This window comes from Neofelis nebulosa, chromosome X (assembly GCF_028018385.1).
Source record: "Neofelis nebulosa isolate mNeoNeb1 chromosome X, mNeoNeb1.pri, whole genome shotgun sequence".
Taxonomy (NCBI): Eukaryota; Metazoa; Chordata; class Mammalia; order Carnivora; family Felidae; genus Neofelis; species Neofelis nebulosa.
In genome coordinates, this window is record NC_080800.1 from 95,459,828 (window position 1) to 95,487,753 (window position 27,926).

The 27,926-nt window shown below is 39.9% G+C and overlaps 1 protein-coding gene across 1 annotated transcript; it reads left to right on the forward strand.

Annotated features, from left to right (window-relative positions):
- The first annotated feature begins 449 nt into the window (after positions 1-449).
- SLC6A14 (solute carrier family 6 member 14) lies at positions 450-25,668 on the forward strand. The gene is made up of 14 exons (XM_058713012.1): positions 450-688; positions 1,655-1,820; positions 5,479-5,610; positions 7,148-7,309; positions 8,336-8,471; positions 9,937-10,069; positions 12,203-12,343; positions 15,830-16,058; positions 17,453-17,578; positions 18,772-18,890; positions 19,319-19,418; positions 19,680-19,789; positions 22,002-22,169; positions 23,363-25,668. Exons 1-14 carry the CDS (start codon positions 641-643, stop codon positions 23,507-23,509), a joined length of 1,917 nt encoding a protein of 638 aa, XP_058568995.1. The 5' UTR covers positions 450-640; the 3' UTR covers positions 23,510-25,668.
- The last annotated feature ends 2,258 nt before the right edge of the window (positions 25,669-27,926 follow it).

Here is a 27,926-nt window from a genome sequence, read left to right on the forward strand (position 1 = left end):
TTTTCAAGGTGCCCGATTCAGGAGCCTTTGCCTCCGGGAGCAGCGTTTGCCCCAGGAGATCAAGTGCTTTCTAGTGAGGGGAAAACTTTAAGAAATCCCAGGGCCCAGGACGATATGGTCTGTTCAGAAGAATCTTGGGGAACAGAATGGGCCCCCAGACGGTGTCCTTCTTCCCCTTCTCTACCCCCACCCCCGCACGCCAGTGGAGATCAGCATGTGGCATTGGGACAGAGACCAGACTAAGAGAGGAGGCTAGGAGGAAGCAGGGAACCCGGGAAAAGAGGTGAGATTGCGAAGGCACCTGCTGGGCTCTGAGTCAAAGGCTGTCAGTCACTTGGGCTCAGGCTGCTCCCTGCTCCGCCGCTCGCTCACAGCCCAGCCCTTTCCCCGGGCCAGGGCAGGGGATTGCTACACGCCAGCTTACCTGGGGAAAAACCAGAGCCTCACTTTGGTCCCTTCCGGTAATTGACACGACAGGGCGCCCTGAAAGGGGAGGGGAGAGCTCCCTCCATAAATGGTCCCACCCCTGGGCAAGGTGGCTCGCTCAGGCAGGTAGCAACGGGGGAGTGTGCACCTGTCAGCAGTCAAGCTCAGCCGCACTGCGAGACGAGGTGGAGCGAGCAGAGGGAGTGAGTCAACCATGGACAAGTTGAAGTGCCCGAGCTTCTTCAAGTGCAGAGGGAAGGAGGTAGGAGTCTGGAAGCGGCGGGAGGTGTGGGGGGCCGGGGAAGGAAAAACTTCAGGGGAAGCAGTCCCTGTATTTGCCGTCTGTGGCTGTTCCTTATTCTCCACGTTTCTCTTCAACTGCCTTCAAGTGTGCCTGAGATGTCCCCATAGAGTACGGGAAAAATAGAACAGGTCTTACTGGGGTCGCCAGAAGACTTAGGATCACCTCAACCTGTGCTTTGGGCACGCCCACAGAATCCTGTTTTCTGTCCCTCTCGGGACTGTGTCCATATGCTGGAGGGAAATGAGGAAATGCACTGTCCTTATCTGACCTGAGGAAACTTCTATACCCTAGAGCAGCTAACAGGTTGGGAGAATTTGTCTAGGAATATTATACTGTGGCTTTCAGAAAAGCACTGATTTTACTCTCCAAGACAAGGAGAGAAGTTAAACTTCCCTTAACTCCAAACATCCCAAACTATCAGCTCATGGGAAAGAGAGTCTGTAAATTCTTTTCGTTTGTCTGTTTTAGTGGAAGCTAAATTGGATCCTTCTTCTCAAAGATCCCATACAATCTCCAGGGTGTTCATTTTACCTAATTCATCTTTAAGGCTTTTGTATTTGAAACCTTATTCATTCGTCCACCTTCTTTTGCCCTTCATGCTGGGTACCCCGTGTAACCTTTCCATCAACATTTGGATGATCTTACCCCCAAAAGGAGTAAACATCTCCACCTAAAGAGGGTTTTTTTTTTTTTCATTTTAAGAGGTAAATGTTGTAAAGTAAAAACAGCCATTAGCAGAAATGTCCTCAACCTTTGAAAAGTGTTTCCCTCGGCTATGGCTTTCTGGGTTCATCCTGTCTGTCTGTCTGTCTGTCTGTCTTTGAGTGTGTGTGTGTGTGTGTGTGTGTGTGTGTATATGTAATTATGCTTCTGTGGACTTTTAATAGCATAAAGACAAACTCTTGATATCGTCTCTTCTACCAGAAAGTGACAGCTTCATCTGAGAATTTCCATGTTGGTGAAAATGATGAGAATCAGGACCGTGGTAACTGGTCCAAAAAATCGGATTATCTTCTATCTATGGTTGGATATGCAGTGGGCCTGGGAAATGTGTGGAGATTCCCCTATTTGACCTACAACAATGGCGGAGGTATTTCTCACCCCCACCCCCAACTTCTTTCCCTTCTAGTTTAAATGGGGTGCTGTGTGGCCTCTGAGGCTATTTTGAGAACTGAGGAAAGGCAGGTGAGATAGTTTGAGTTAGTGGGAAGATGGGGAATAAGCATACTTCATTCATCATCAGACTACGAGTTGCTAGCTCAAGTTGGGCAGATGGCAACTTCTGAGTTTCTGATTTAAATGTGTTTGGCTTAATGTAAGGCTGAATCTAGACGAAAGGCGGGGAATTCTCATTCTAAAGCGAAGTTCAAATACACTGTTTGCTGGAATAGCGTAAGGCATTCCGTTCTGGAAACACGAGTGTGGAAGGAGTTGGTTAAAAAATAAAGGTTTAGGGGCGCCTGGGTGGCTCAGTCGGTGAAGCGGCCGACTTCAGCTCAGGTCATGATCTCGCGGTCCGTGAGTTCGAGCCCCGCGTCGGGCTCTGTGCTGACAGCTCGGAGCCTGGAGCCTGTTTCAGATTCTGTGTCTCCCTCTCTCTGACCCTCCCCCGTTCATGCTCTGTCTCTCTCTCTGTCTCAAAAATAAAATAAAACGTTAAAAAAAATTAAAAAAATAAAATAAAATAAAGGTTTAGTATTTTAAGCTGCAATATTCAGTTACATGTATTCCAGACTGGATGGGCCATGTAGAAGATCCTTCCAAAATGCGATGAGAATTTAGTTCAAGACCAGATGTTCAATTTCTGCCAAATGATACTGTTTATACCTATAGATCATTAGGGAAGACTCAATTAGAACCGAGAGAATAAAATAACTCTGAGGTGACACACAGAGGGAAACAAAATGAATTGCACAATTCTCTAGTAATGTCGAAACAACTTTTCACTTACACCATATTTTATTTACTTGTAATTACAGGTTCTATTAGAAGTGTAGAGGTTCCATGCCCTTAGATTTCATAATTGGGAACCAGTGAAACTGTGCCACTATAATTATTTTTCTTGGTATAATAGGATTTTGTGTGGTGATGTTTCAATCTCATATTCCTTGTTAATTGGTTGCATTACAACATTCATATGGGCCTTTGGAGCCTCAAGAAGCAAGGTCTGTTTATCAAACACTTCAAGTGTTGGTGGCATAAACTCCCCTCTCCAGAGCCTACGTTGTTGAGTCACGGGCTTGGTCTAAGTTTGAACTTGAAAATGAGTTAGGAATACAATCATTTTGGCATCTAAGTCCTCAGGTCACGTGTAGTGAAGAGCATACAGACTCCTGTCTAGCCTCTGGTGTTCAGGTTCAGAAATTCCCCGTGACTTGACATCATACATAGGCCCAGTAGTTGCCATGCATTTCCAGGAACTATGTTAAACAAGGTCAAATAGAGAGTTTTAAACGTAGGCCCCCAAATGCTATTAGTGTATATGCTATCTTCTTCGCCCTCATTTCCTCCAAATATTAATATATCACATCAGCTCTCAGTTTTTAAAGATCGTATCATTTGGGTAACGAGGATCTAGGCTCTTTCGACTGCTTTTTTGCTCTTCTGTCCAAGGGTAGGAGAGGAACAGGAAATTCAGATTTGTCAAGGATTAATGATCAGAGTTTTACATATGGTCAGGTTTGGAAAACCATTGCTGAAATCTCGACTCATTGTCATCTGTAGATTCTTTTTACCAGTTTATGAAAAAGAGGTATCATACGACCTTAGGGTCTAGGTCAGCAGAGTTAACAATTTGTGGCCACTGTATTTTATTCATAATCTACCAGTTGTGGTTGTTATTAATAAAAAAAATAATATAATAAGTAAAAAGCTATATATACCACTGAGGAAAATAATCCTTTTTTTTTTGGAAAAAAATATAATGGGCTAGTAAAATTTACCTTATTATTGTATTTGGACAGGGATATTTTGTATTACTTCTCTTTATATTTATCATTGGTGGGACTTAAACTTCTATTAGTCATAGTAATGATGCCACGTGCATTGCAACATCTATAAAAACATATTTGTCTCTATGTTCTAGTGACTAGTGACTTGTACATAACAAGTATTTTATTGTCTCATTATTTTTAATAGAATAAATTTTGAGGGTTGGGAAAATGTAATCCCCAGGTATGATGTTACAATATCGTAATATGAAAGATACATGAGGAAAACAGTGTAACATGGGTGCATGAAACGTACATAATTCAAAAACCCATTTTTTTATTCACTGATCCCCATGTTTTCTTATTAAACTTTGTTAAGACTTCTAGAGTCCTTGATCAATAAATTTAATACTTTGTCCCTGCTTCAGCCTGCAATCTGGCAAACGTTCAAATGAGCAATATTATGACCCAGGTGTGGGCAGAATAAAAGTAAAATAATAAAAGTTTTATTTTATTTATTTAAAAAAAATTTTTTTAATGTTTATTTATTTTTGAGACAGAGAGACAGAGCATGGACGGGGGAGGGTCAGAGAGAGAGGGAGACACAGAATCCGAAGCAGGCTCCAGGCTCTGAGCTGTCCGCACAGAGCCCGACGCGGGGCTTGAACCCACGAACCGTGAGATCAGGACCCGAGCCGAAGTCGGACGCTCAACCGACTGAGCCACCCAGGTGCCCCTAAAATAATAAAAGTTTTAACTTACAGTGCCAAAAAGGATCTGGATACTCTAACGGTAGGAGATTTAGTCTGTATGAAATAAAAAAGTTGGGGCGTCTGGGTGGCCCAGTCGGTTGAGCATCCAACTTTGGCTCAGTTCATGATCCCACAGTTTGTCTGTTCGAGCCCCACGTCGGGCTCCGTGCTGACAGTTCTGAGCCTGCTTCTGATCCTCTGTCCCCCTCTCTCTGGCCCTCCCCTGCTCATTTTCTCTCTCTCTCTCTCCCTCCCTCGAAAATGAACGAACATTAAAAGAAATAAGAATAAAATAGAAAAGTTAACTATGAGTAGACCTCAAACCTTCAGAATCTTTTACCAAAAACAGGACATTTCTTATTGAGGAAAGACTCTTACGACTCTCTGGGGAATAATATCCTTAGTTGCAAACACTTCTGCTCTAAAACACATTTAGCATTTGCACCCGAAGTCTTAAAAAAAAAAAATAGACTACTTATTTAGAAAGGACAAAGGAGGGGAACTAACTTTGAACATCTACGATGTGTGTGCCATCCAAGGTCCGGACTCCACGTGGTGGAGTCAGGGTATAAACCAAGGTGTATCTGGCTCCAAAGCCTGTGATCATTCACCTCCTCTGGATCGCTTTTTATAGGCTATAGTTTTTTATTTTTATTTATTTTTATTTTTAGAGACGGGGAGAAAGAGAGAGAGAGCAAGCTGGGGGAGGTGGGGGAGGGGCAGAGGGGCTCGATCCCCAGCAGTGACATCATGACCTGAGCAGAAATCAAGAGGTGCGGATGCTCAACCCCCTGAGCCACCCAGGCGCCCCTTTAGGCTATTGTTTTTAATGACCCCAGCAGCGTCTTTAGGTAACACTAGACTCCCATTTCGCAGATGAGGAGGTCAAGGTTTAGAGCATCAACTACTCTCTCACAGAGAGTAGTAAATCTGGGGACTAAACCCCGTCAGGACCGATACAGGACCCACTGTATCAGAATGCTTTCAGAGTGTTATGTTGGTTGTCAAACGGTCATCGAGGTTTTCGTGACATAATGGCGCTTTGGTTCTATTTTGCATGTTTCAGGTGCCTTCTTGATACCTTATGCGATCATGCTCGCGCTGGCTGGTTTACCCTTGTTCTTTCTGGAGTGTTCACTGGGACAATTTGCTAGCTTAGGTCCAGTTTCAGTTTGGAGGATTCTTCCATTGTTTCAAGGTTGGTATCACAACGTTTTCCCTATGGTGCTTATAGGCCTATTTGGCGTATAGAGCTGTCCCCACTATGTGGCGTTAAAATGTTTCCAATCTGGACATGGGAAAGGCAAAAGAGGCATCCGTTTTTTTTTCCTCTGAACGTTTGCCAGCATAGAATTTACAGACCAAATGTTAATTTGGAGTTCTGTTTCTCTCGGGCTGACGGTATGGAAGGGACCGGGCGGGGGGGGGGGGGGGGGGGGAGGATGCTAGAGGGTGTTTAAGGGTGTCATTATTCTCCTATTTTCACCTTTTAAATTCCTCTGGCACACAATTGTAGTCGTGTTGCGTATTAACTTCCCGGGAAGTTTTTCAAAGTGCCTTGATTGTCATTTAGCATCAAACAGCCCTCCTGCCTGAAGATTAGTTTCAATTGCTGCAAACTATTTGCAAAAGCCTCAATGCAGCGTCAAAAATAAATTGATAGTGAGGTGGATAGAACAGTTGTGCTGGAATATTGAGGAAGCCACCGCAGAAGCTAGTCTTGAGCGTTCGAGTTCTATTCAATGTTACACGGCAGTTTAACACCGGAGAGTTCAAGAAACTTCGGAAGTTTAAATTCAGATGGGTACGGAGTTGTTGAATGTTCTTTACATGTACTTGGAGAAATCCTGTGCATTGGTTCGGAGGCTTTGTCTTCCACTTGTTAAAATAGTGTTTGTTGGTTGGTTTTGAATGTTTATTTATTTATTTATTTTTGAGAGAAAGAGAATGAGCAGGGGAGGGGTGGAGAGACAGGGAGACAGAATCCCAAGCAGGCTCCGCGCTGTCAGCCCAGAGCCCGATGTGGGGCTTGAACCCACGAACCGTGAGATCATGACCTGAGCTGAAATCAATAGTCAGATGCTTAACCCAGCCGCCCAGGTGCCTCTGTTTGTTTTTAAGAATAGGACCCACCGTGACAAGAATTTTCTGACTGAATAAGAGAGTCATGGCCATGGGTGATTGCTCATGTGAACTTGATGGATGAATAGAGGTTCTGCCCTTGATCTTAGTACCATTTTCTAATTAACTGAAAAACCGGTCTGAGAAAGCCAATCACCAACATAATTTTAAATTTGAGAAGAAAGCTATTTAGACAGTAGTTAGACTGCCTCCCCCCTCCTGCTCAAAACAAGGAAAGGCAAAGAAAATGTCTGAACCAGCCTTCTCATTTTAAAATAGATTTGGGGAGGGGCGCCTGGGTGGCTCAGTCGGTTGAGTGTCTGACTTCAGCTCAGGTCATGATCTCGCGGTCTGTGAGTTCGAGTCCCGCATCGGGCTCTGTGCTGACAGCTCAGAGGCTGGAGCCTGTTTCAGATTCTGTGTCTCCCTCTCTCTCTGCCCCTCCCCCGTTCATGCTCTGTCTCTCTCTGTCTCTCAAAAATGAATAAACGTTAAAAAAATATATAAAATAAAATAAATAAAATAGATTTGGGGACATTGAGATGCAGTTTTCTTAACGAATTAGCAAAAGAAATTTCACTTTTTTAAAAAATTTTAATTGTTGTCTTTTCCAGGTGTGGGAATTACGATGGTCCTGATATCCATTTTTGTGACAATCTATTACAATGTCATCATTGCCTATAGTCTTTTCTACATGTTTGCTTCTTTTCAAAGTGAGCTACCATGGAAAAATTGTTCGGTTTGGGCAGATGATAACTGTAGCAGGTCGCCTATAGGTAAGCTACATTTATTTTTTTAAAAATTTGTGAACTGAGCGTTGTTCTTCTATATTTTCTAATAAGCTTAAAGGGTTACATTATTTTCTAACCAATTTAGGTGCAATTCAAAGTGAGCCATGAGTTATTGATGAAAGCAGAATAAAGCCTGGATAACTTGAAAATTGATTAGTGCAATCCGTTCATTTCTGAGGGCAGCCAGTAAAAACTAAGCCATCATTTGGAGTAGGCAGGAGAGAAGGAAGAAAATGGGAAAGTGGGAGAGAAAAGCTCTACCCATGATAGCACTATAGTGAAGCCTTGGATTGCGAGTAACTTGTCCTGTGGGCCTTCCACAAGACGAGCAAACATTTCCGATAAGTTTTAACTTGATAAACGAGCGACGTCTTGCCATATGAGTTGTACGTGGCACCGAGTGTCACGTGATCACAGCTGAGCCAACGGTTCTCGAAATTCGCTCTGATATACGAGTGCTTGGGATTACAAGCATGTTTCCGGAACGAGTGCTGCTCGCAAACCAAGATTTGTATTGTGTTTCAGCAGCTGGAGAATGTCCGTAGTCTCCATCGTATGTTGCTGGTCTTTGGGATCACGTGATATTGAGACTGTAGGCTATTACTACTGGGATTGCCTATGTCTATCAAAGAATAAAGTGATAAAGCTTTCATGCTTCTTAGCCATTTAAAGGTATCACTTATCTATATAGGTTCAATAAGTCTACATCCTAAAAATTCCATAGAGCACTAAATCCCATCTGAAATGATTGTTACTTTATGGCAGTTATTACTATAAACACAATCCTAGTAAAGGGGCAGACATTTTCATACTCACCCCAAGCTTAGTATTAGAGAAGACTTAAGATGCCGAGCACTCAGGGTTTATTCCATTTGTAAGATTTCTCCTCTGCCCTCACCAAGTAACAATCTAAACAGTTTATTTTACCATTCATACTTTTTTTTTTCCAGGAAAATACTTTTCTAAAACTAAGTACGTGTGTCTGTGTGTGCTCTTCTTTATAATTTTTAGTTACTCATTGTAATGTGAGTACGATGGGGGACATCATCCGAGTAAATAAAAGCTGGTTAAGCACCCACAATTTGACCTGCATCAATGGAAGTGAGGCTTATCAGCCAGGACAGCTTCCCAGTGAACAATATTGGGAGTAAGTATGTTAGACGATCTACTTTTTTTTTTTTTTTCAGTGTTGATATATTTTGAGAGAGAGAGAGAGTGAGCATGAGCAGGGGAGGGGCGGAGAGAGAGGGAGAGAGAATCCCAAGCAGGCTCCGTGCCGCCAGCTTAGAGACCGACGCGGGGCTTGAACTTGCAAACCGTGAGACGGTGACCTGAGCCAAAACCAAAGGCCAGACGCTTAACCAACTGGGTCACCCAGGTGCCCCAGATGATCTGCTTCTTAAACAGAGGTGACGTAAAATGTTTGTAAATAACAGTAAAATAGTGATCAGCTCTTTCCTTACCTCATGTTAGGAGGACAAAAAGGGGAATCAGAACAAATTATGCTGCATTTGACTCAAATGCTTACCCAGCCTGTGTGAGTAGTAGTAACCTGCAAAATCAGCTCATAGTCAATAAATGGTCATTTAAAAATTCCTTATTAAATGAGCAGAATACTGTCAGCAATGGTTTATTCATTGCTTTTTAGGTCTAAGTTAGGGCATTGCTTTGAAGAAAAAAATACTCACATTTTGGACTACAATGAGCAAATTCTAATAATAAACAGCTGGGTGATGAGTAATATTTGGAGTAAAATTGCTATTTATTTAAGGCTGAAATTCTTCATTGTCTATTTTACTTATAATTGTCATTACATGGTAAAAATAGATATGTGAGATTATATATATTATTATATATATGTTATGTATATATTATAGAGAAATATATATATATATATATATATTTACTTGTATTAATTTTAAATGATCTCTTCTTACTCTCCTTACTTCTACCTACCTTTGACCCTTACCAAACTTCCTTGAATAACGCTGTAATGAGTTGTTCCTCACCGATGTGTTAATGCTCTGTGGCCCTTTTAAAATTTGGATCTTAAAATGTTCCCAAACATAAAGCAAAGAATTAAAATCCTAGATCCACGCACGTCTCTAACAGAAATCATTGAATGTTACAGAAAGCCTTTGAAAAAGGCATACAAATGGGGACCAGTCTAGGTTTGATGCTAACTAAAAGCGCGATGAATAATTGAATATAATTTTCGGGGTTTTCTTCATCATTTTACTTGGAGAAAAAATACGGTGACGAATGAAAGAAATAACCTGATGTAAGGTTATTATTATTATTATTATTATTATTTTTACATAAAGGAGCTTTGAAATACGAGGGGGGAAACCACAGCTACAGGAACTAGTAGATGTTTTATTTGAGGGTTTGGAACTCTGCACTGGCCACAGTTAACGCTCACATGCATAGCCTAGCTTTTCATTGAACTACGTTTGCCCCTCTTTACAATGGTATCGATAAAAACGTCCCATGACTTTGATGTATTGAGATAGAATACTCATGGAACATCCTCCTGGGTGACGGATGTGGCAGAATTCGATGTAGTAGGACCAGCGATTCTGTGTTCATAAGAAGGACTTGTGTGCTTTCAGCAAAGTGGCGCTCCAGCGGTCAAGTGGAATGGACGAGACTGGGGTAATTGTGTGGTATTTAGCACTTTGTCTTCTTCTGGCTTGGCTCATAGTTGGAGCAGCGCTATTTAAAGGAATCAAGTCTTCTGGCAAGGTAATTCGGAAAACACATTAGATAGTGATGTAGCTCTTTTCCAACTTCGTTGAAGTTCAGTGGCAAGCATAATCAAATGCATGTTTTTTCTATAACGGGAACAATTCAAATGCGTGAAAAGCTTTCTAAGGAGGCGGCCTGGCTGTAAGAAAATACATAAGATCCCCGCTATTGGTATAAATAAAACAAGCAAAAACTAGTACTAGAGTCTGACAATGACAGCTGACCCTTGAACAAGTCTGGGGTGGGGGGCGCCAACACCCCCACCCCGTGCAGTTGAAAATCCTACTATTGTTGACCAGAAGCCTTACTGATAGCGTAGCCAATTAACACCTATTTTTGTACGTTATGTGTATATTTTTAATGTTCATTTATTTTTGAGAGAGAGAGAGAGAGAGAGAGAGAGAGAGAGACAGAGCGTGAGCAGGGGAGGGGCAGAGAGAGGGAGACACAGAATCTGAAACAGGCTCCAGGCTCTGAGCGGTCGGCACAGAGCCCGACGCGGGGCTCGAACTCACCAACGGCAAGATCATGACCTGAGCTAAAGTTGGACCCTTAACCGACTGAGCCACCCGGGCGCCCTGTTACATATACTAAATACTGTATTCTTACAATAAAGTAAGCTAGAGAAAAGAAAATGTTATTAAGAAAATTGCAAGAGAAAATACTTTATTCACGGTACTGGATTTATCGAAAACAATCCTCATATAAGTGGACCCGTGCAGTTCAAACCTGTGTTGTTCAAGGGTCAGCTGTACCCAGAAGTTGGACCCTGCTAGTCAAGACAGCATTCTGAGGCTTGGGCATATATTTTTAAATTGTCTGTCCTATTATATAAATAAGCATCTTGAATGGAATTATGTATTGCAGTGTTGGGTTTGGAAAAGTCTAGATCCTTGTTAGATAAGATTAGCATCAGGAAATTCTACAGCTTCCCCAGAATGACTCAGAACCCTCTTTTTGTCCTCTTCTGAAAAACCATTAGTGTTGTCCCTCTGTATGGTTTTATGTTTTAAACTTTCAGAGAGCATCTTGGCAACTTCAGGGAACAACGTGAAATTTTCTCCATGAACAGTTGTGCAGCACCCAGAGAAGTGAATATTTATGTGTTTGTAACTGCTAGGCCGAAATCTCCTAAAGATGGACGACAGGCATAACTGTGGACTCTCTAGAGTCCAGAATATCTAGACTATCTAGACTATGTCTAGAATATCTAGCACATTCAGTTAACGTAAAATTATAATGAGATGCCACTACATCACACAAATACTGTGCCCCTCAGAGAGTCCGTGGAAACCTTCGAAAATAATGTTTCAGTTGCACATTTTGGAAACCTGTGGCTCCTTTTTGACATTAGTATTGAAATAATCCCTGAAAGGCCATTTGCCTAGGCAGTTCATTTTTATTGGTCTCTGGCTGGCTTTAAATCGTCTCCCTGGGCCTATTGTCAAACATAGGACATCTATGGATCAAAGAAATCATCCACATTGATGAAAAGCCAGCCTCAGAGGCAATCTGCTCATCTGGAACCATGTGTTATCTAGGCTACGAGCAGCGCACTTGTATCTGTGCTATCAAATCTCTTAATGGCGGCTTTAAGGATAATAATACCAAGGGTTCAGTATTCGCTCTAATCAGCCTTCATGAGATTTGGCCATCTCGTGGGAGATTATGTTCCTTCTCCTTGGGGAGTGGAACCCCCAAGGGAGAAGGGAACCCTTCTCCTTCTCCCATCGCAGGGTTGAAGACCATTTCCCTTCCCATCTCAATGTAGTAATTTACCAAGAAGCAATACTCTGTCTCCTCAGACATTTAAAAAGACATATTTAGGAAAGCAGTCCACCTAGATTCCAAGTTGCTACTGCTGAGGTCTCGTGTATTCACAACGCGAACCCAGGAAATATTGCTTCATACATCGGAGTGTTTTGAAAATGGATCATTTGAGAGCGGGGAGAACAGAAAGACAAAACAATGGCAACTTTGGTATGGCTATCACCAGATTCATTAGTAACTTACGAAGTCTTTGATACTGTATTTTGGTGATCTCGACTGGCTAATAACTTTGTTTGCATACAATTCAATACCACGGCTGAAAAATCTAACTTCTTAACCTCTGGTTGTTTTTCTTGGTAGGTGGTATATTTTACAGCCATTTTCCCCTATGTCGTCCTACTCATCCTGTTAATTCGAGGTGCGACTCTGGAGGGCGCGTCGAAAGGCATTTCATACTATATTGGAGCACAGTCAAACTTTACCAAACTTCGGGAAGCTGAGGTAAGACTTCACTTGGATTTCAAATTATCCGAGGAGGTAAACCTTAAAAGCAAACACTGAATAGGAGTGTCATAATGGAGTGGTTGGCAAAAGAGTATGCAGTTAAGGTTATTAGTGTTTCCGTCCATAAGGAAGTCTGATGTAGCCCTTTCACATGACACCAGTGCTTTGTTATTGGAAGTGAGATCATCATTTTTAGAGTTAAGATTTTAAAAGCCATTTGATGCATATAGCTGATTCTGTACGACCAGAAGGGTCTGGGGCCTATTGATCTGAAAGGGAACATTTCACACGAGATGCCTACCTACAAGTTGCCGAGTAGGACCGTGAGACTTCTTGGATACACTAGATTTCAAGATTACAGCCGCGAGTTTAATGGTCTAATGTGCATTGTAATTGTCTTCCAAGTTAATATCCCCAAATTAAAATCAAAGTGTACCTAATGGATTATGCTGTTACAACACAAATTTGAAGTGAACGAAGCATTCCATAAACAAGGCTGTTATAAACCTAAACATGTGCCATGAATGTGAATTGGGTAAACCCTCTTTTAGCTCTCGTCCATTGCCAGAGAGTGGCTGTGTGTACCAGCAGTTTGCTATTTTCTAAATACTTCCAATCTGGATATTTAATTATTTGTTGTAGAATCTTTCTGATAATCCAGTCAAATTTATCAGTTTTTAGTCATGGAAATCTATGTATCCTTTGCCTTTTTCGAAAATTGAGATGTCAGTCTCTGGCCTTTGGTTTCCTGTGCCCAAATAATTTTCCCTCAATAATTAACCACAACGGCCTTACGTGCTTTTAGAATTATGAACTTTTATTGTTTTAGTCTTGGAGATGTAGCTTGATGTGTCCGCAGGCCATTTGTTTATCTCTTCATTTATCTTGAGTCTCACGTCTTTTAACCTTGTTTGTTAATATCTTCCCAACTCAAGGGCCATTTTTGATGATGAATAAGAAACAAATAAAATGGAAGTTGGTACTCATCATTTTCTCTCTGTTAAGGTTGTTAGACAAGATAAAATATTAATTAATGCGCTTTCAAAATGGTAAACTGCTATCTAAACATCGGCAATGATTTTAATCACTGCTGTTAGGTTACATTGTGCTATTACAGATGGCAACATTTTCCCTAAGAAGTGGACCCTCCATTTTCCTTAAGCTTCGTAACTTTGAGCACAGATGAAAAGCCCCTTTGATATTCTTTAAGAGACGTTTACAAGCCTGAAAAATGTATGTGATTATTTCATATTGGTCTGTGTTTCATTGTCTCTATTACCTTTAAAATATCAGACCTGGGGCGCCTGGGTGGCGCAGTCGGTTAAGCGTCCGACTTCAGCCAGGTCACGATCTCGCGGTCCGTGAGTTCGAGCCCCGCGTCAGGCTCTGGGTTGATGGCTCGGAGCCCGGAGCCTGTTTCCGATTCTGTGTCTCCCTCTCTCTCTGCCCCTCCCCCATTCATGCTCTGTCTCTCTCTGTCCCAAAAATAAGTAAAAAAGCGTTGAAAAAAATTTAAAAAAAAAATAAAAAAAATAAAATAAAATATCAGACCTAAACCTAAAGCTCCTTGTGAAACATACAATTGAACCCCCCTTCTTCCTCACCCCCCCATACAAACAGTACCTTCACTCTTTCTTTGGGCTTGCTGGTAACGAGAATTATTTCTTAGATTTTTTTTTTTTTTATTTCTCATAATCTGTATTCTGAGCCTGGGATCACAAATATGCATATTTTTTCCTTTTCTTTGGCTATCTGAACTCTGTTGCAGTCTTTAGGAGAGCAGAGAACCATACATGTTCATAGCTAGAAGACTCTTCTGGTCTTCAGTGATGATTTTGCTAACGCCTTCATTTTATAGTGATGAAATTGAAACCCAGAAAGAGTCACATTTACTTAAGTTTACACAGCCAGCTGGTGCATCTTGAATTAAGGTTTTCGAATCCCCAAATCAGTAATTTTGTAGATAGCTATGAGATTGATAGGTATGGAGATTATAACTATGTTTGGAATTTTGCTTCACTCTTATTTGCAACCTTAGGTACACATCATGGTATATCCTCTGGCATTTTTTATAGAACCCAGACCTGCTACACTCATTTCTAAGATCCCCTTAACTCACATATGCATACAAAATGTGTCAAGTAAAAGCAGCTGAGAGATCAACATAACCACGTTGTTCGTCTCTTAAAATGTACAGCTGCCTAAGAAATGAGCATTTCGTTTCTAATGATTTTGTTAGAATAAGTGAAATAACCATTATATACCATCTATGTATCTATGTATCTATCTATCTATGTATGTATCTATCTATCATCTATCTGTCTTATCCCGTCTACCCATCCATCTATCCATCCGTCCATCCATCCATCCATCCATCCATTTTGCTTTCTACTGGCTTCCTGCCATTATAAAGTAATTATAATATAATAATAATCTAACATCAAGCTCTATTCTGAAGACCTAGTAATATTTTACTCCCTAACCACTTTTATTCCTATTGGAAATAGATTACATACTTTTCAAGGGGGGAATTAGAGTTTTTAATTTCCATAAAAGAAACCAAGTATCAATTTATGATTATTTTCCTTAATAACAATAATAGCTACCATTGAGCATCCTAATTGCTTTACAGATACTATCTTAGTACATTCTCACACATCATCCCTAGGACATCAATAATAATAATTGTATATATTTTGTTCTTTTGATTTATTTTATCATCATCATCATCATCTTCATCACCATCTCCATTTTACTGATGAACAAACAGGCTTAAAAACGTTATATAGGGGCGCCTGGGTGGCTCCGTCGGTTAAGCGTCCGACTTCGGCTCAGGTCACGATCTCGCGGTCCGTGAGTTCGAGCCCCACGTCGGGCCCTGCGCTGACCGCTCGGAGCCTGGAGCCTGCTTCGGATTCGGTGTCTCCCTCTCTCTCTGCCCCTCCCCCGCTTGCACTCTGTCTCTCTTTCTCTCTCTCTCTCTCAAAAATAAACATTAAAAATATGTTTACAAGTGTTCAAAACCATGTACCTTTAACTAAACCATATGAATCTGTCAACATGTTTTCAGTTTTGACTCACAAAATTGAAATTGCATTCGGTTCAAATTGATAACGGAGAAATCTCATACAACACTGAATGAAGAAAGGCAAGTTGTGCAAGTCTCCAAGGCATTAAGAAAACTTTGCTGTAAACTCCGCTAAATACCGTGTTGTTTGGGTAGACACATTTATCTAGTTAAGAAATATAAAGGAGAACAAGTCAGGATAGCAGTTACCACTGGAAGTTGAAGGGTGATGTCAGAAAAGGGTGCTTGGAGGCTTTCGAACACTGGTAACTTTTTCCTTTTTAAGCTGGGCAGTGGGTCGTTGGCGTTTACTTCCTGACGACTCATATTCACTCATTTGTATATATGAACATATTTTACCGAAGTGTAACATTTAAAGTGCATGTTTTGAAATACTAAATTGCTTTTTCTTATAGGTTTGGAAAGACGCGGCCACTCAAATATTTTACTCCCTTTCGGTGGCTTGGGGCGGCTTAGTTGCTCTATCATCTTACAATAAGTTCAACAACAACTGCTTCTCAGATGCTATTGTAGTTTGTTTGACAAACTGCCTCACCAGCGTGTTCGCCGGATTTGCTATTTTTTCTATATTGGGACACATGGCTCATATATCGGGAAAGGAGGTCTCTCAGGTTGTAAAATCAGGTATGTAACGCTACATATCAATAACTTTGATCAGCTCAGTGCAGCTCATTTAGGAAACACTAAGACATTGTATAGCAATTTCCTGAAAGCACTCACGCAGGATTTAGGGCGTTGCATTTTCTTTCTCATTTCATCTTAGGTAATTTGATTGTTTTAATGATGTGGTACTTCTTGGATGATCTCAGAAAACAGGACTGTATCAGGGAACAGTTGTGTAAGAAGATATTTTTATTGAATTCTGTTTAGTCCTTAACATGAACTACTTATTGTACAATTACAAGTATCAGGCATCATGCGTGCCTTTACATGCGTTATCTTCGTGTATGTGTCTGTATATATACATGTGTGTGTTCATATATATATATGACCGTATGAGTGCAAGAACAGTATTGTGTCTGAACTTTTAAGACACATCGGATCTCGTATAGATAGAAACCCAAGTGACTTTGAGTGTCCAGCTTTAAAGGAACCTGATTAATGAACTTCCTAACTTTAAAGCCATTAGCTAGGGATGCTTAATTATCTGGCCGAGGTTCTCAGGAAAAGAATTCTAGGGTCCTTAGTAGTAGGAATTCCTCCTTAAATTTTTATTTATGGCTAGCATTCGATGGAGAGACCAATGCAGGAGAATAGAATGTTAGGACTAGAAGGGACCTTATGGATAATCTAATGTCCAGCTCCTCACTTCCAGAGGAGGGACGGACAGTGACACAGTACAGGCTCACAGCTAATTCTCCTGAATGCAAGGCCAGTCCTCTGGGAGTCTGGGGAAACTCAACATACTTAAAACTAAGTACCACCTACTTGGAAAAAATTTAAAAGCACCTCTAAAATTAATATACATCAAATATGAAATAAGAGTCAGTTTCTAGTTTAGTTACATACAATCTTGCAAGTGTCCGTATACTAATTAAAATGCCACTACAAATAGTGATTCCGGGTGAAGATTTGGAGAGACGGCCGAAGACTAGAAAGGTAGTTCCATAAACATATCTTTCTCGATAGCATAATTCTTTCAGACTTTCTAAGCTAAGGCGACTTCCTTTAGATGCCTGGAGTGTAAGACCGTCGTTATTCTTCACGAATCTTTAAAAACATGAAATTTGGCTAAACAAAATCGTTGAAATAGGTAAGATTTCTTATGTGAGACATGTGCCGCTTAGAAAATTTTTCTCACTAGCGTAATTCTTGTCACGTGCTCGCGTTATCGCATCGACTCAACGACCAAGTCAAATATTTTTAAAAGTGGAAATGAAATAGTTGCTCAAGAATGTATACCATGGATCGGGTTGCCAAATTGAAATGAAAGTTTTCTAGTATCTTATGTTGAAAATGTCCAAATATGTGAACTGTTTGGCAACTAATTTAAATTCCATGTCATACATTTTTCTTAGGTTTTGATCTGGCGTTCATTGCTTATCCAGAAGCTCTAGCCCAACTCCCAGGTGGGCCATTTTGGTCCATATTATTTTTCTTCATGCTTTTGACTTTGGGTCTCGACTCTCAGTTTGCATCCATTGGTAAGTAATCTTTCCAGGGTTAACATATCCCTCTTATATTTTACTCATGTTTCCCCTGCTTGAAAATATCCTTTTCCTATCCTTGTTGTCCTCGTCAGCTTTTACTCTTAGAGTCTGCAAATTCTTTTTAACTTAATTTTAAATACAGAAAAATACGAAGCACTCACGCCGTAGACACCCGAAAGGAACAGGCGTTTAATACCTTATATTTGCTTCAGAAATGAAATTGAAGCTCCCTGTGTTTCTGTCCCGAATACGATTCACATTTCCCAGAAGCTTCCTAGAAGCAACTGTCACCACGGATTATGTGTGGCACTCAGTCCATGTTTGTAGACGCTGCATATGTATCCATAAATAACACCTAAATAAAATTTTGTCACATAAACGTGAAGTCTCATAGCATACGTGTCACCCTGACGGCTGTTTTTTTTACATGTATTGTGAACCTTTGTTGACACGTGCTCATGTAGATCTAGTTAATTCACAATCTGTCCCCATAATGATGGCCATTTGGATTATTTCCACTTTTAAAACGCACGCACGCTACTGCGGTGATTACTCTGGCACATGGCTCTGCGTACACATGGGGATTTTCCCTAGGGTACACAGCTAGAAATTCTGGAACAGTCTTCATCGTATCACTCTTACATAAAATATTTTAATAGTTAACTCTGTACAGTATAAAGTCTGGCTTTCTCTAGTTGACTTTCAAAGCCCTTGAACATTTTAAACCTGCATCTTAATCCTTTCGGTCATATACAACCTTCTATTTTTAGCCAGGATTGTTTCACGAACCCATTTATTTCTCAAACCTGGAAGGCCTTTCTGTCTCCATGGTATTTATTCAAATATTCACCTTATTTAAAAGTTCTAGAATTCTTCCTTCCCCATAACCCTCTTGCAAACTACTTCAGCCCCAGAGATCTGTTACCTTGTAGTTACCACCAACGAAAAGCCTTAAAAAACAGACTAGAACCAACAAATGAAGAGGGCCGCGTTCGGTTTTTTATCAGAACCAACAAGTGGTGACTGCAAAGAGAAAGGACACTATGGATTTTTAAAAGCCGGGAGTAGGACCCAGAGTATATTCTCTTCATATATTTGTAAATGTGATTAATAGAAGTGGGATTCTTGGATTAAAATTATCGGCAAGTGAGTTGACATTAACCCGCCATTTTTCTCCCCTTCTGAAGAAACGATTACAACAACGATCCAAGATTTATTTCCCAAAGTGATGAAGAAAATGAGGGTTCCTATAACTTTGGGTTGCTGCTTGGTGCTGTTTCTCCTTGGTCTCGTCTGTGTGACTCAGGTATACTATAGTATTTTTACACAGACAAATCATTCGTTGGAATGTACTTCATAATCTACATGAGGAAACAAAGGTTTAAGAGGATGTTCCGTGACAAGTCTAAGTCTGCCTTGGATCAAGGGTTTCTGAGTTTTAGCCCAGTTTTTTTTCCCCATTATAGCACAATTTCAATGGTCAGTCTATTTTGAAGAGGGGAGGAGACCCAATAATGGACAACTTCCCCAATTACAATGAAGTCACATATCCCTTTTGAGATATTTAAAGCCACATTTGTCTTTACATTTGAAAATGTTCTTGTTTCACATCTTAGCACAGGTGAAACCAAGGAGCATTTGTGAAAATCAAATGAATAGATTCACTTTAAAGACTTCGTCAGTCATAAAAATAATTAAAATATACTTAGAGGTGATTTGGTATTCTTTTTGTAGGCTGGAATTTACTGGGTTCATCTGATTGACCACTTCTGTGCTGGATGGGGCATTTTGATTGCGGCTATACTGGAAATAATAGGAATCATCTGGATTTACGGTAAACAGTAACTACAGAATTACCTACACATTTCATTACAGTAATTTAGTTTGGTTCCTTTTCATTATGTTTACCGTAATAGTAGAGTATAATATAACTGGGAAAATTGATAATGAAGCAACTTGTAGTTAAAAGCGTATACTCCATTGCTGCAGTATAGGAAAATGTTTAGATAGAAAGATAATTTGGGGCCACAATGATTAAAGGAAGAAAATGTGAGCAAAGGCTGAACGCACTTTTTTTTTTTAAATTTTTTTTAAGGTGGGAACAGATTCATTGAAGATATAGAAATGATGATTGGAGCAAAAAGGTGGATATTCTGGCTTTGGTGGAGAGCTTGCTGGTTTGTCATTACACCTCTTCTTCTGATTGTAAGTATTAATATGCCATGAATTTGGCATCAATAATATATATATTATTATCTATATAAAAGTTATATATATATATAACATGAATTATATATATAACATATATATAACAATATGAATTATTCTTCAAGTTTATTTCTAATATAAACTTGAAGAATAATTCATATCGGAGACAATAAAGCAAACTAATGTCATAAATTAATGGCTTCCAACTTTTGCTTTATGACTGGCACCTGCAAGTGACCTAAATTAAAACGCCTTTGCAATATTGCTTTTGAGGCTATAGGTTTAAACATTTACCATTTGAGAAAAAGAACAGGCTCCTATAGACTTACAGATCTTACATATTTAAAAATTCTCAATAGAATAAGTAAAAATGGTTCATTTGCTCGTTCGCTAAAAATATGCCGAGTCATCTACAATGTTCCTAACCTCTCTGCTAAGACGCAGGCTCTTGTCTTCAAGGAATGCGATCTAAATATACAAATTGCTAAGAAGCAACACTCAGATTTTAATGCATAATTTTTCTCTGTATGGGAAGGTATTTACGATCTGAAATTGCTAAAAGAAACTCACCGCTGTCAACAGAGGCAATGGTTCACGTTAAATTCAACAATGGGTACTATTTAAGAAACCGAGGGAAAGCAAAAGATATCTTACTGGACAGACACGGCATATAAACAGGAAACCTTTAAAGAACAGTTCAGCGCAGTAAATGATTGACAAAAACATTTCACAGGATGGAAGATTACTGTCTTGGTAGAGATGGGGAGGTGGCAAAAATTCATAAGGGGACATCTGTTGGTTCTCACTGTCTTCATGCATTAAATAATTTGATCCAGAATTTGCTTCACATCTGAAATATTATGTTTGTTTTAGAGGGTGTTAAGATTTATTTATTTACTTACTTACTTAATTTATTTACATTTCATAAGGTCAGTTTCAAGTAGCGAGCAGTTTGGGACTGGATGTACTGAATCAAAATATTTCAGACGCCCCATATTCTAGCTAAACGATTTTGGCTGTGCTACTAAATATTGTTTTCCTCATTTGACAAGTCTCCATAATCAAATAAGCCCTTTATCAATTTAGAAGACCTCACTATACTTTTTAGCCAGCTAGTTTTCATTGATTACACAGCTTTGACAATGGGATTTAATTTCAAATGCAAAAGTATTAAATATTAAGGGTTATACATTACCATCTATTTTGTATAAAGTCATGTGAGGTCATGGATACTCTCCAGGATCCCTCATCCATTCTCTTGTAGTTATGTAAAAAATCATGGCAATTGGGAAATACATTTAAATTACTTAAATGAATGGAATTAATCTATTTAATTTTAATATGAAACTTGAATATCTATTTGATAAAGATTCTTACATTCTATTTCTCCACTGCTTTTAGTAAAACAAAGACAGCTAAATCTAGAGAAACTAGGAGGTGACTCTGGCTTTTGTTTATTTAGTTTTGTTTGCTTTACAGATTTCTAAAGAGTTAGATTTAATGTGGCAACATGTCTAGATTTTTTTAAAGATTTTTTTTTTTAACTTGACCTCAGCTTCAGTCTTTTCACTGTTAAGATTCCGATTTCACTGTTTTGCCCATACACACATTGAGCTTGTTCTTCTCTGCCAGAGAGGCTGGAGGTGACGTGTGCTTTGGTAAATATGTACCAAATGTGTGTGAATGCGTGTGTGTTTCAGGTGTGGAGCAAGGACTGCCCTGTGCAGTGGGAGATAATAGAAACAATTGCTAAGCAAGGGAGCAAAGCCTGTTCACTAAAGGGTACTTTACATTCTCCTATACGCTGGCTAGCTTATGGCACAGAATAAAACCATACTATTATAAATTAAAGTTAAAAGGTCAAGGACAGAAATTTTCAGGCATTATTTTACTTTCAGCCTGATATATTTCCTGGGCATTGAAAAACATGTGGCACAAGTATTTGCACCTTTTGCACAGATACGGAGGTGCTCATTTTGGAAGAATCTATTCAAAGTCAAATGCAAGTTACTTAGATTGGTTCATTTAGAATTATCTTCTGGCTGGTTACTGGGTTATTTTAGTCGCTTGAGTGTATCTTCATTGTGATTGCTTTTGATGGATTATTTCCAAGGAAGGGGATCAAATGCCTCACAGTTAGTGCAACAGAAATCACTAGTGCAATAAAGTCTAATCTTTAGCATTGTTTGCTCGTACTTTATTTTCACAGGCAATTTTGATCTGGTCATTGGTGCAATTTCATAGGCCTAATTATGCCAAAATTCCATACCCTGACTGGGGAGTTGCTCTAGGCTGGTGTATGATTATTTTCTGCATTATTTGGATTCCAATTATGGCCGTCGTAAAAATAATTCAAGCTGAAGGAACTATCTTGCAAGTAAGCACATCTATATCATTTATTCTTTTTTTAAAAATTTTTTTAACGTTTTATTTATTTTTGAGACAGAGAGAGACAGAACATGAACGGGGGAGGGGCAGAGAGAGAGGGAGACACAGAATCCGAAGCAGGCTCCAGGCTCTGAGCCATCAGCCCAGAGCCTGACGCGGGGCTCGAACTCACGGACCGCGAGATCGTGACCTGAGCCGAAGTCGGCCGCTTAACCGACTGAGCCACCCAGGCGCCCTCATTTATTCTTTGAATAGAGTACTTATGATCCACATGAAGATGACTCATACAGTGGTAAGAGGGGATTATGAGCCTTTAGGCTACTTCTATGCCTGATACAATCATCTGACTACTGTGTACATAACATTGCTTTATATTTATATATCTGTGTGTCTTGTACTAGATTATAAGCTCCTTTAGGGAGGAGTCATATGTTGCTTGCTGCTGTATCCTCAGGCCCTATGAAGAGTGTTCGGCACATACAAGTTATGCCATTTATACTTGTGCTGAGTTGTCCCTGAAGATGACACAAGGCACATGACCTTTTTGCTTTAGATCTACGATCTTCACTTTAAAAGCATTGTCTGGTTATAACGCATGTCCTAAAAGCGTGTGCAGACTTGAAAAAGCCTGGTAAATGATCTCAAACCCCATCTAGACCCTGAGTGATCCCTCTTGCACGGAGGCCCAGGGGGATGGGGTTGATTATGACATCTCACTAGGACCATGACTGGGACAAATGTCAGGAGTCAGGTTTTAAATAATTTCCCAAGCCCATCCAGATCAACGGTTTGACCCCGGGGTTCCCTTTCTTTGGTTCTCGAAACCTCGCAGGCATACACTGGATTAATTCCTCACCTGACTCTCACTCTCAGGGAAGGACAGCAATGTCGGAGAATTCAGTGAAAAGACGTGGAGTAATGGGCTCATACACTTCCTTTTAAAATCATTTGTAGGCTCGGTTATTTTTGTTTTGTAGTCAATGTAATCCTATTCACAACTAGTTAACTTTGAGTATCATTTTTTCTTAGCACACCATATTAAGAATTTTGATGATCGCTTTTGACTTTTCTGCGGTTCCCGTGTCATTTTGCTTAGCGAGGAAACTTAATATTCTGCAAAGGAAATATGGTTTGATATTTGATATGGTCTAAAACGTGCCTTTTTTTTTTTTTTCTTTTCAGCGCATTGTAAGCTGTTGTAGACCAGCTTCTAACTGGGGTCCGTACCTGGAACGACATCGTGGGGAGAGATACAAGGACATGATAGGTCCTAAAAAAGAGACTGGCCATGAAATACCTACTGTCAGCGGCAGTAGAAAACCAGAATGAGATCTAATTTTTTAAACAGACGTGGTCATGTAAAGTGATAGCTTTAGAATCAAGGAAAATTTTATTTATTTGTATGTTAATTGAGTAGAAAAATGTACATACTATGTCCATAATAGTATAAACTTGTTTTCCCATTTAAGCAGGAATGTGATATAACGTGAATCTACTAATACTTAACAATGTGATTATTATATTTCTTTTTAGATCATCTATCTGTATAACACATACGCAGCTGTCTCTATTTCACAATAACACTTTTGTAAATATTACCATAATATTTTTCTAACATGCTGAAGACTTTATTTTGAGCCGGTTATTTAGAAAATTGTTATATTTTCTATTATACAAGTTTTAAAAAATTGTTTGCTGTATTTTCTTAGTATACAAGCTTTCTTTTCCATAAAGCGGGGGAAAATAAAATCAGTATATTTAAAAGAAAGTATTAAAGTTGAAGGCCTTATTTAACTATAAATGCTATACATATATGCGAAAAATGGACTGTGTATATGAGCACTGTAGTTTAATACAATGGCTTCGATCAAATCTAAGACCTTACGATTGTAATATATAGTTAAGAGATGAAGCAAAATGATGTTTGTCTTATTTGAGTAAGTTACTATGTACACGTGGTAACTTATTTACATACTTATAGGAGATAAATCTGTCAAACTTGTCAAGAATGAAGGCAGGCAATTAGAAAGTCCTATGTCCCAGTTTCCTTACAGAAGATAATGAAAACAGATCACTGGCAGGTTCATACATCAATCAGGTATTACTGACCACTGGTTTAAGCCTCACAGCCTGGGATGATGAACATTGCTGAAATATGCAAGAAACTTTTCAGCTATTCTTAAAGGTTCTTAACTAGGGCTTCAGAGAACATTTAAAACTGACATTATACATAGTATCTTTCTAGGTGTATGTGTACATGCATTTTTCTGGGGAGAGAATCTACAGCTTTCAACAGAATACCAAAGGGATCTGTGGTTCAAAAAAGTTTAAGAACCGCATCACTATTTCTTCTGGCTTTTTGTTGTTGGCAAGTGAAGAAGGAAAGGAATCATTTTACGCCTTAATTTCGGATACATTTTAAATTCCTTTTCCTCTTCTTTTCTACTGAAGATTAAGGGAGGAAGAGATTAAGGTATTAAATTTAGACTGGTAACTTATTTGGGGGGAAGGGGCAGGAAGTAGGTAAACAGATAGGCTTATGATTGAAAAGTCTCAGGGAGCTATGTACAAATATATAACATAAGCTTGTGTCCGGTATTTTAAGGATTTTCTTTGAGGGTACGTCAAGTGCTGTTAGTGAACTTCAACAGGTTAATTCCTCAGTTACACTGGATTTTATAAAATATTGGAAATAGATGGCTGATGAGAGTTTAGAAATACTTTTTCTTATTCTTAGTCCATATTACACTACATGCATCCCATCATTATATTTTGGTGCCATCGGAGGAGTCAATTTTTCACCACATAGAAAAACGTGTGCCATTTTCTATAGGTGAATCTTGCAATTCAGGGAAGCGTTAGGCACATTTCTAAGGAAATGATACCAAATTGGTGGGGGAGAGGGTGATGGGGAGGCAATCCCTTTCAAGAGCTGACTGCAAGGAGTAAAGAGTTTGTGTGACTATCTTTGCAAGTGTATAAAACGAGATCTTAACAGTGCCTGGCAAATTTCAGGGTGCTCAATGACAGCTCCTGTTAACACAGATTCAACAGTGGTGAGGGAGTATCCCATAGAATAGAGTTCCATCAGATCCTACTTCCTTTTTGGTTTTAATTTTTTTTTTAATGTTTGTTTATTTTTGAGAGAGACAGAGTGCGAGCAGGGGTGGGGCAGAGGGAGAGGGACAGAATCCGAAGCAGGCTCCAGGCTCTGAGCTGTCAGCACAGAACCCGATGCGGGGCTTGAACTCACGAACCACAAGGTAATGACCTGAGCTGAAGTCCAAGGCTTAACCAACTGAGCCACCCAGGCGCCCCAAGATCCCATTTTCTTTAGTGCAAAAAGACATTTGCAATATTTTATTGTACACCAAAATTCTTTTTCTCATGTGAATGCAATTAAAATCACTATATCTTAACTATATTTTTACGGTAGCTTATTTTTTTTAAAGCAAACTTTGGAACTGTTATTCTCTATTGTGCTCTCATTCCTTGCCCAGTACAACATTTGTATATTTTATATAAATATATAATAAACATTTATACATATTAAATAACATATTTACATATATATAATATATATATAAATGTATACATATATAAAACATGTAATCAATTCTTTAAATGTCAGTAAAAGCAAATTGATAAATGTCTGGATTTTGTACCTGACTTGGCAACCCCTCCCCTTCTAAACAACAATTCATTTGGTATGAATACATATAATCAAACGAATTCACTCAAAGTGCCTTTACTGACTGCCTTCACTCTCATTACATTCTCTAAGACTGTCAGTGGATTTACAGTTAGCTAATGTACCATTTAAACTCTTGATAATTAGGCAATGTTCCAATTCAGCCAGCTTGTATTCCACGATCCTGAGCTTTATCAATATTCGCTTCTGCATGGCTATCGTGTGTGGGGAATTAATTAAGATACCGTGAGAGATGCTGTCGACTAAAACATTCTTATCAGTATTGCTCTTAGTTGACCCAGTAGAAGAGGTTGCTCTTACTAGTGCAAGAGAAGTCGAATTGGATGACACTTCACCAACGCTGCTCTGTAAGGGAAGGAAATTATACATATGTAGGTTACTGAGTCTAGCAATTTCCAAATACAGCTGATGTTTGAACACGGTGGGAGGTTAAAGACATTGATTCCCTGGGCAGTCAAAAACCCACATGGAACTTTTGACTCCCCCCAAACTTAACTACTAATAGCCTATTGTTGACCAGAAGCCTTACAGACAACATAGTCGATTAACACGTATTTTGTGTCTGTATTACATACTGTATTTTTACAATGAAGTAAGCTAGAGAAAAGAAAATGTTATTAAGAAATTGTAGGGGGGGGGCGCCTGGGTGGCTCAGCCAGTTAAGCATCTGCCTTCGGCTCAGGTCATGATCTCACGGTCCGTGAGTTGGAGCCCCACATCCGGCTCTCTGCTGTCAGGGCAGAGCCCCCAATGGATCCTGTGTCCCCCTCTCTTTCTGCCCCTCCTCTGCTTGCTCGTGTGCATCTGCTCTCTCAAAAATAAACAGAAAACTTTAAAAAAAATTTACAAAAAAGAAAATAGTAAGGAAGGGGAAATACATTTATAGTAGTGTACTGTATCGAAAGAAAATCAGAGTATAAAGACCCACGAAGTTCAAACCTATGTTGTTCAAGGGTCAACTTGAACTATCAAATAAGATGCTTAGTCTTGGGTACCAAAACGAACTGATTGTCCCCCCCCTAAGTGATTGAAAATCCGTGGAACAACAACACCGATTTGGAAATACGCTCTTCCCAAAGACTGGAAAAAAAAAATGTGTATAAAGTAGCCTGTTAATATCAAAATGTTGTATTTTGGGCTTACATTTCCTGGACAGTCCAGGAGGTTTATACTTGGACCCTGATCCTTATCTCAGAGGACCACTAAAGCCCTAAAGTCATTTGCAACTTTAAATATCACCAGGAAACCCACAGTTTGAACTGAATTATTTGCGGATGCCCAAAAACCTGTCCTAAAGACGGCTGAAACCAGGGGAGAAAGAGGCAAACCAACCTAAGGGGTAGTAGAAGCTAGAGAAGGAATAGATTCTTAAAATAGGAGGCCATGGCGGAGCATGGGCCCTTTCAGCTCTACTTTTCAAGCGGACGAAACGCTGAGCACGTCACTTAGTGACTTGGGGCTTTTTCCCAACGGACCACGGCTGTCCAACGGTTGGCCCAGAAGAGGGAAGTGCGGGGGTACACATCCGGGGCTCTTCGAAGAGAAGAATGAGGCGACCTCCCCTTCCTCTTGGTTCACTGTTTTAGTATCTTTCTAGTCACAAACACCTCCCTCCCCCTCCACGGACCACCTGACTGCATCCAATTCCAATTCCTCTTACACACTTTACCCGAAAGCGGCTCTTCCAGACGACAAGCAGGAAAGCGAACACGATAAAGCTCAGTAGAAGCAACAGCATGCTCATGTTTTCTCTTCAGCCTCTCCTCCCCTCTAGGCCACGGAGGCACAAGACTGGCAGTTGGGAAGCAGGGGACCCCAGTCGTCCCCCCCGAGTACGGAAGCCGCGGCCCACGATGCTAAGCGTCCCGCACTGCCCGGTGCAACTGGGAGTCGCCTCAGCCTTTGGCTTCACGTAGTCTAACCGGCGATTGTGAGTCTGCCGCCCTCACAATTGAGCACTTCCGCGAGGGCGCTACGTCACAATCTGATGACGTCAAACCCGGGAGCAGACGGCACCTGCCATGGCCTACCCGG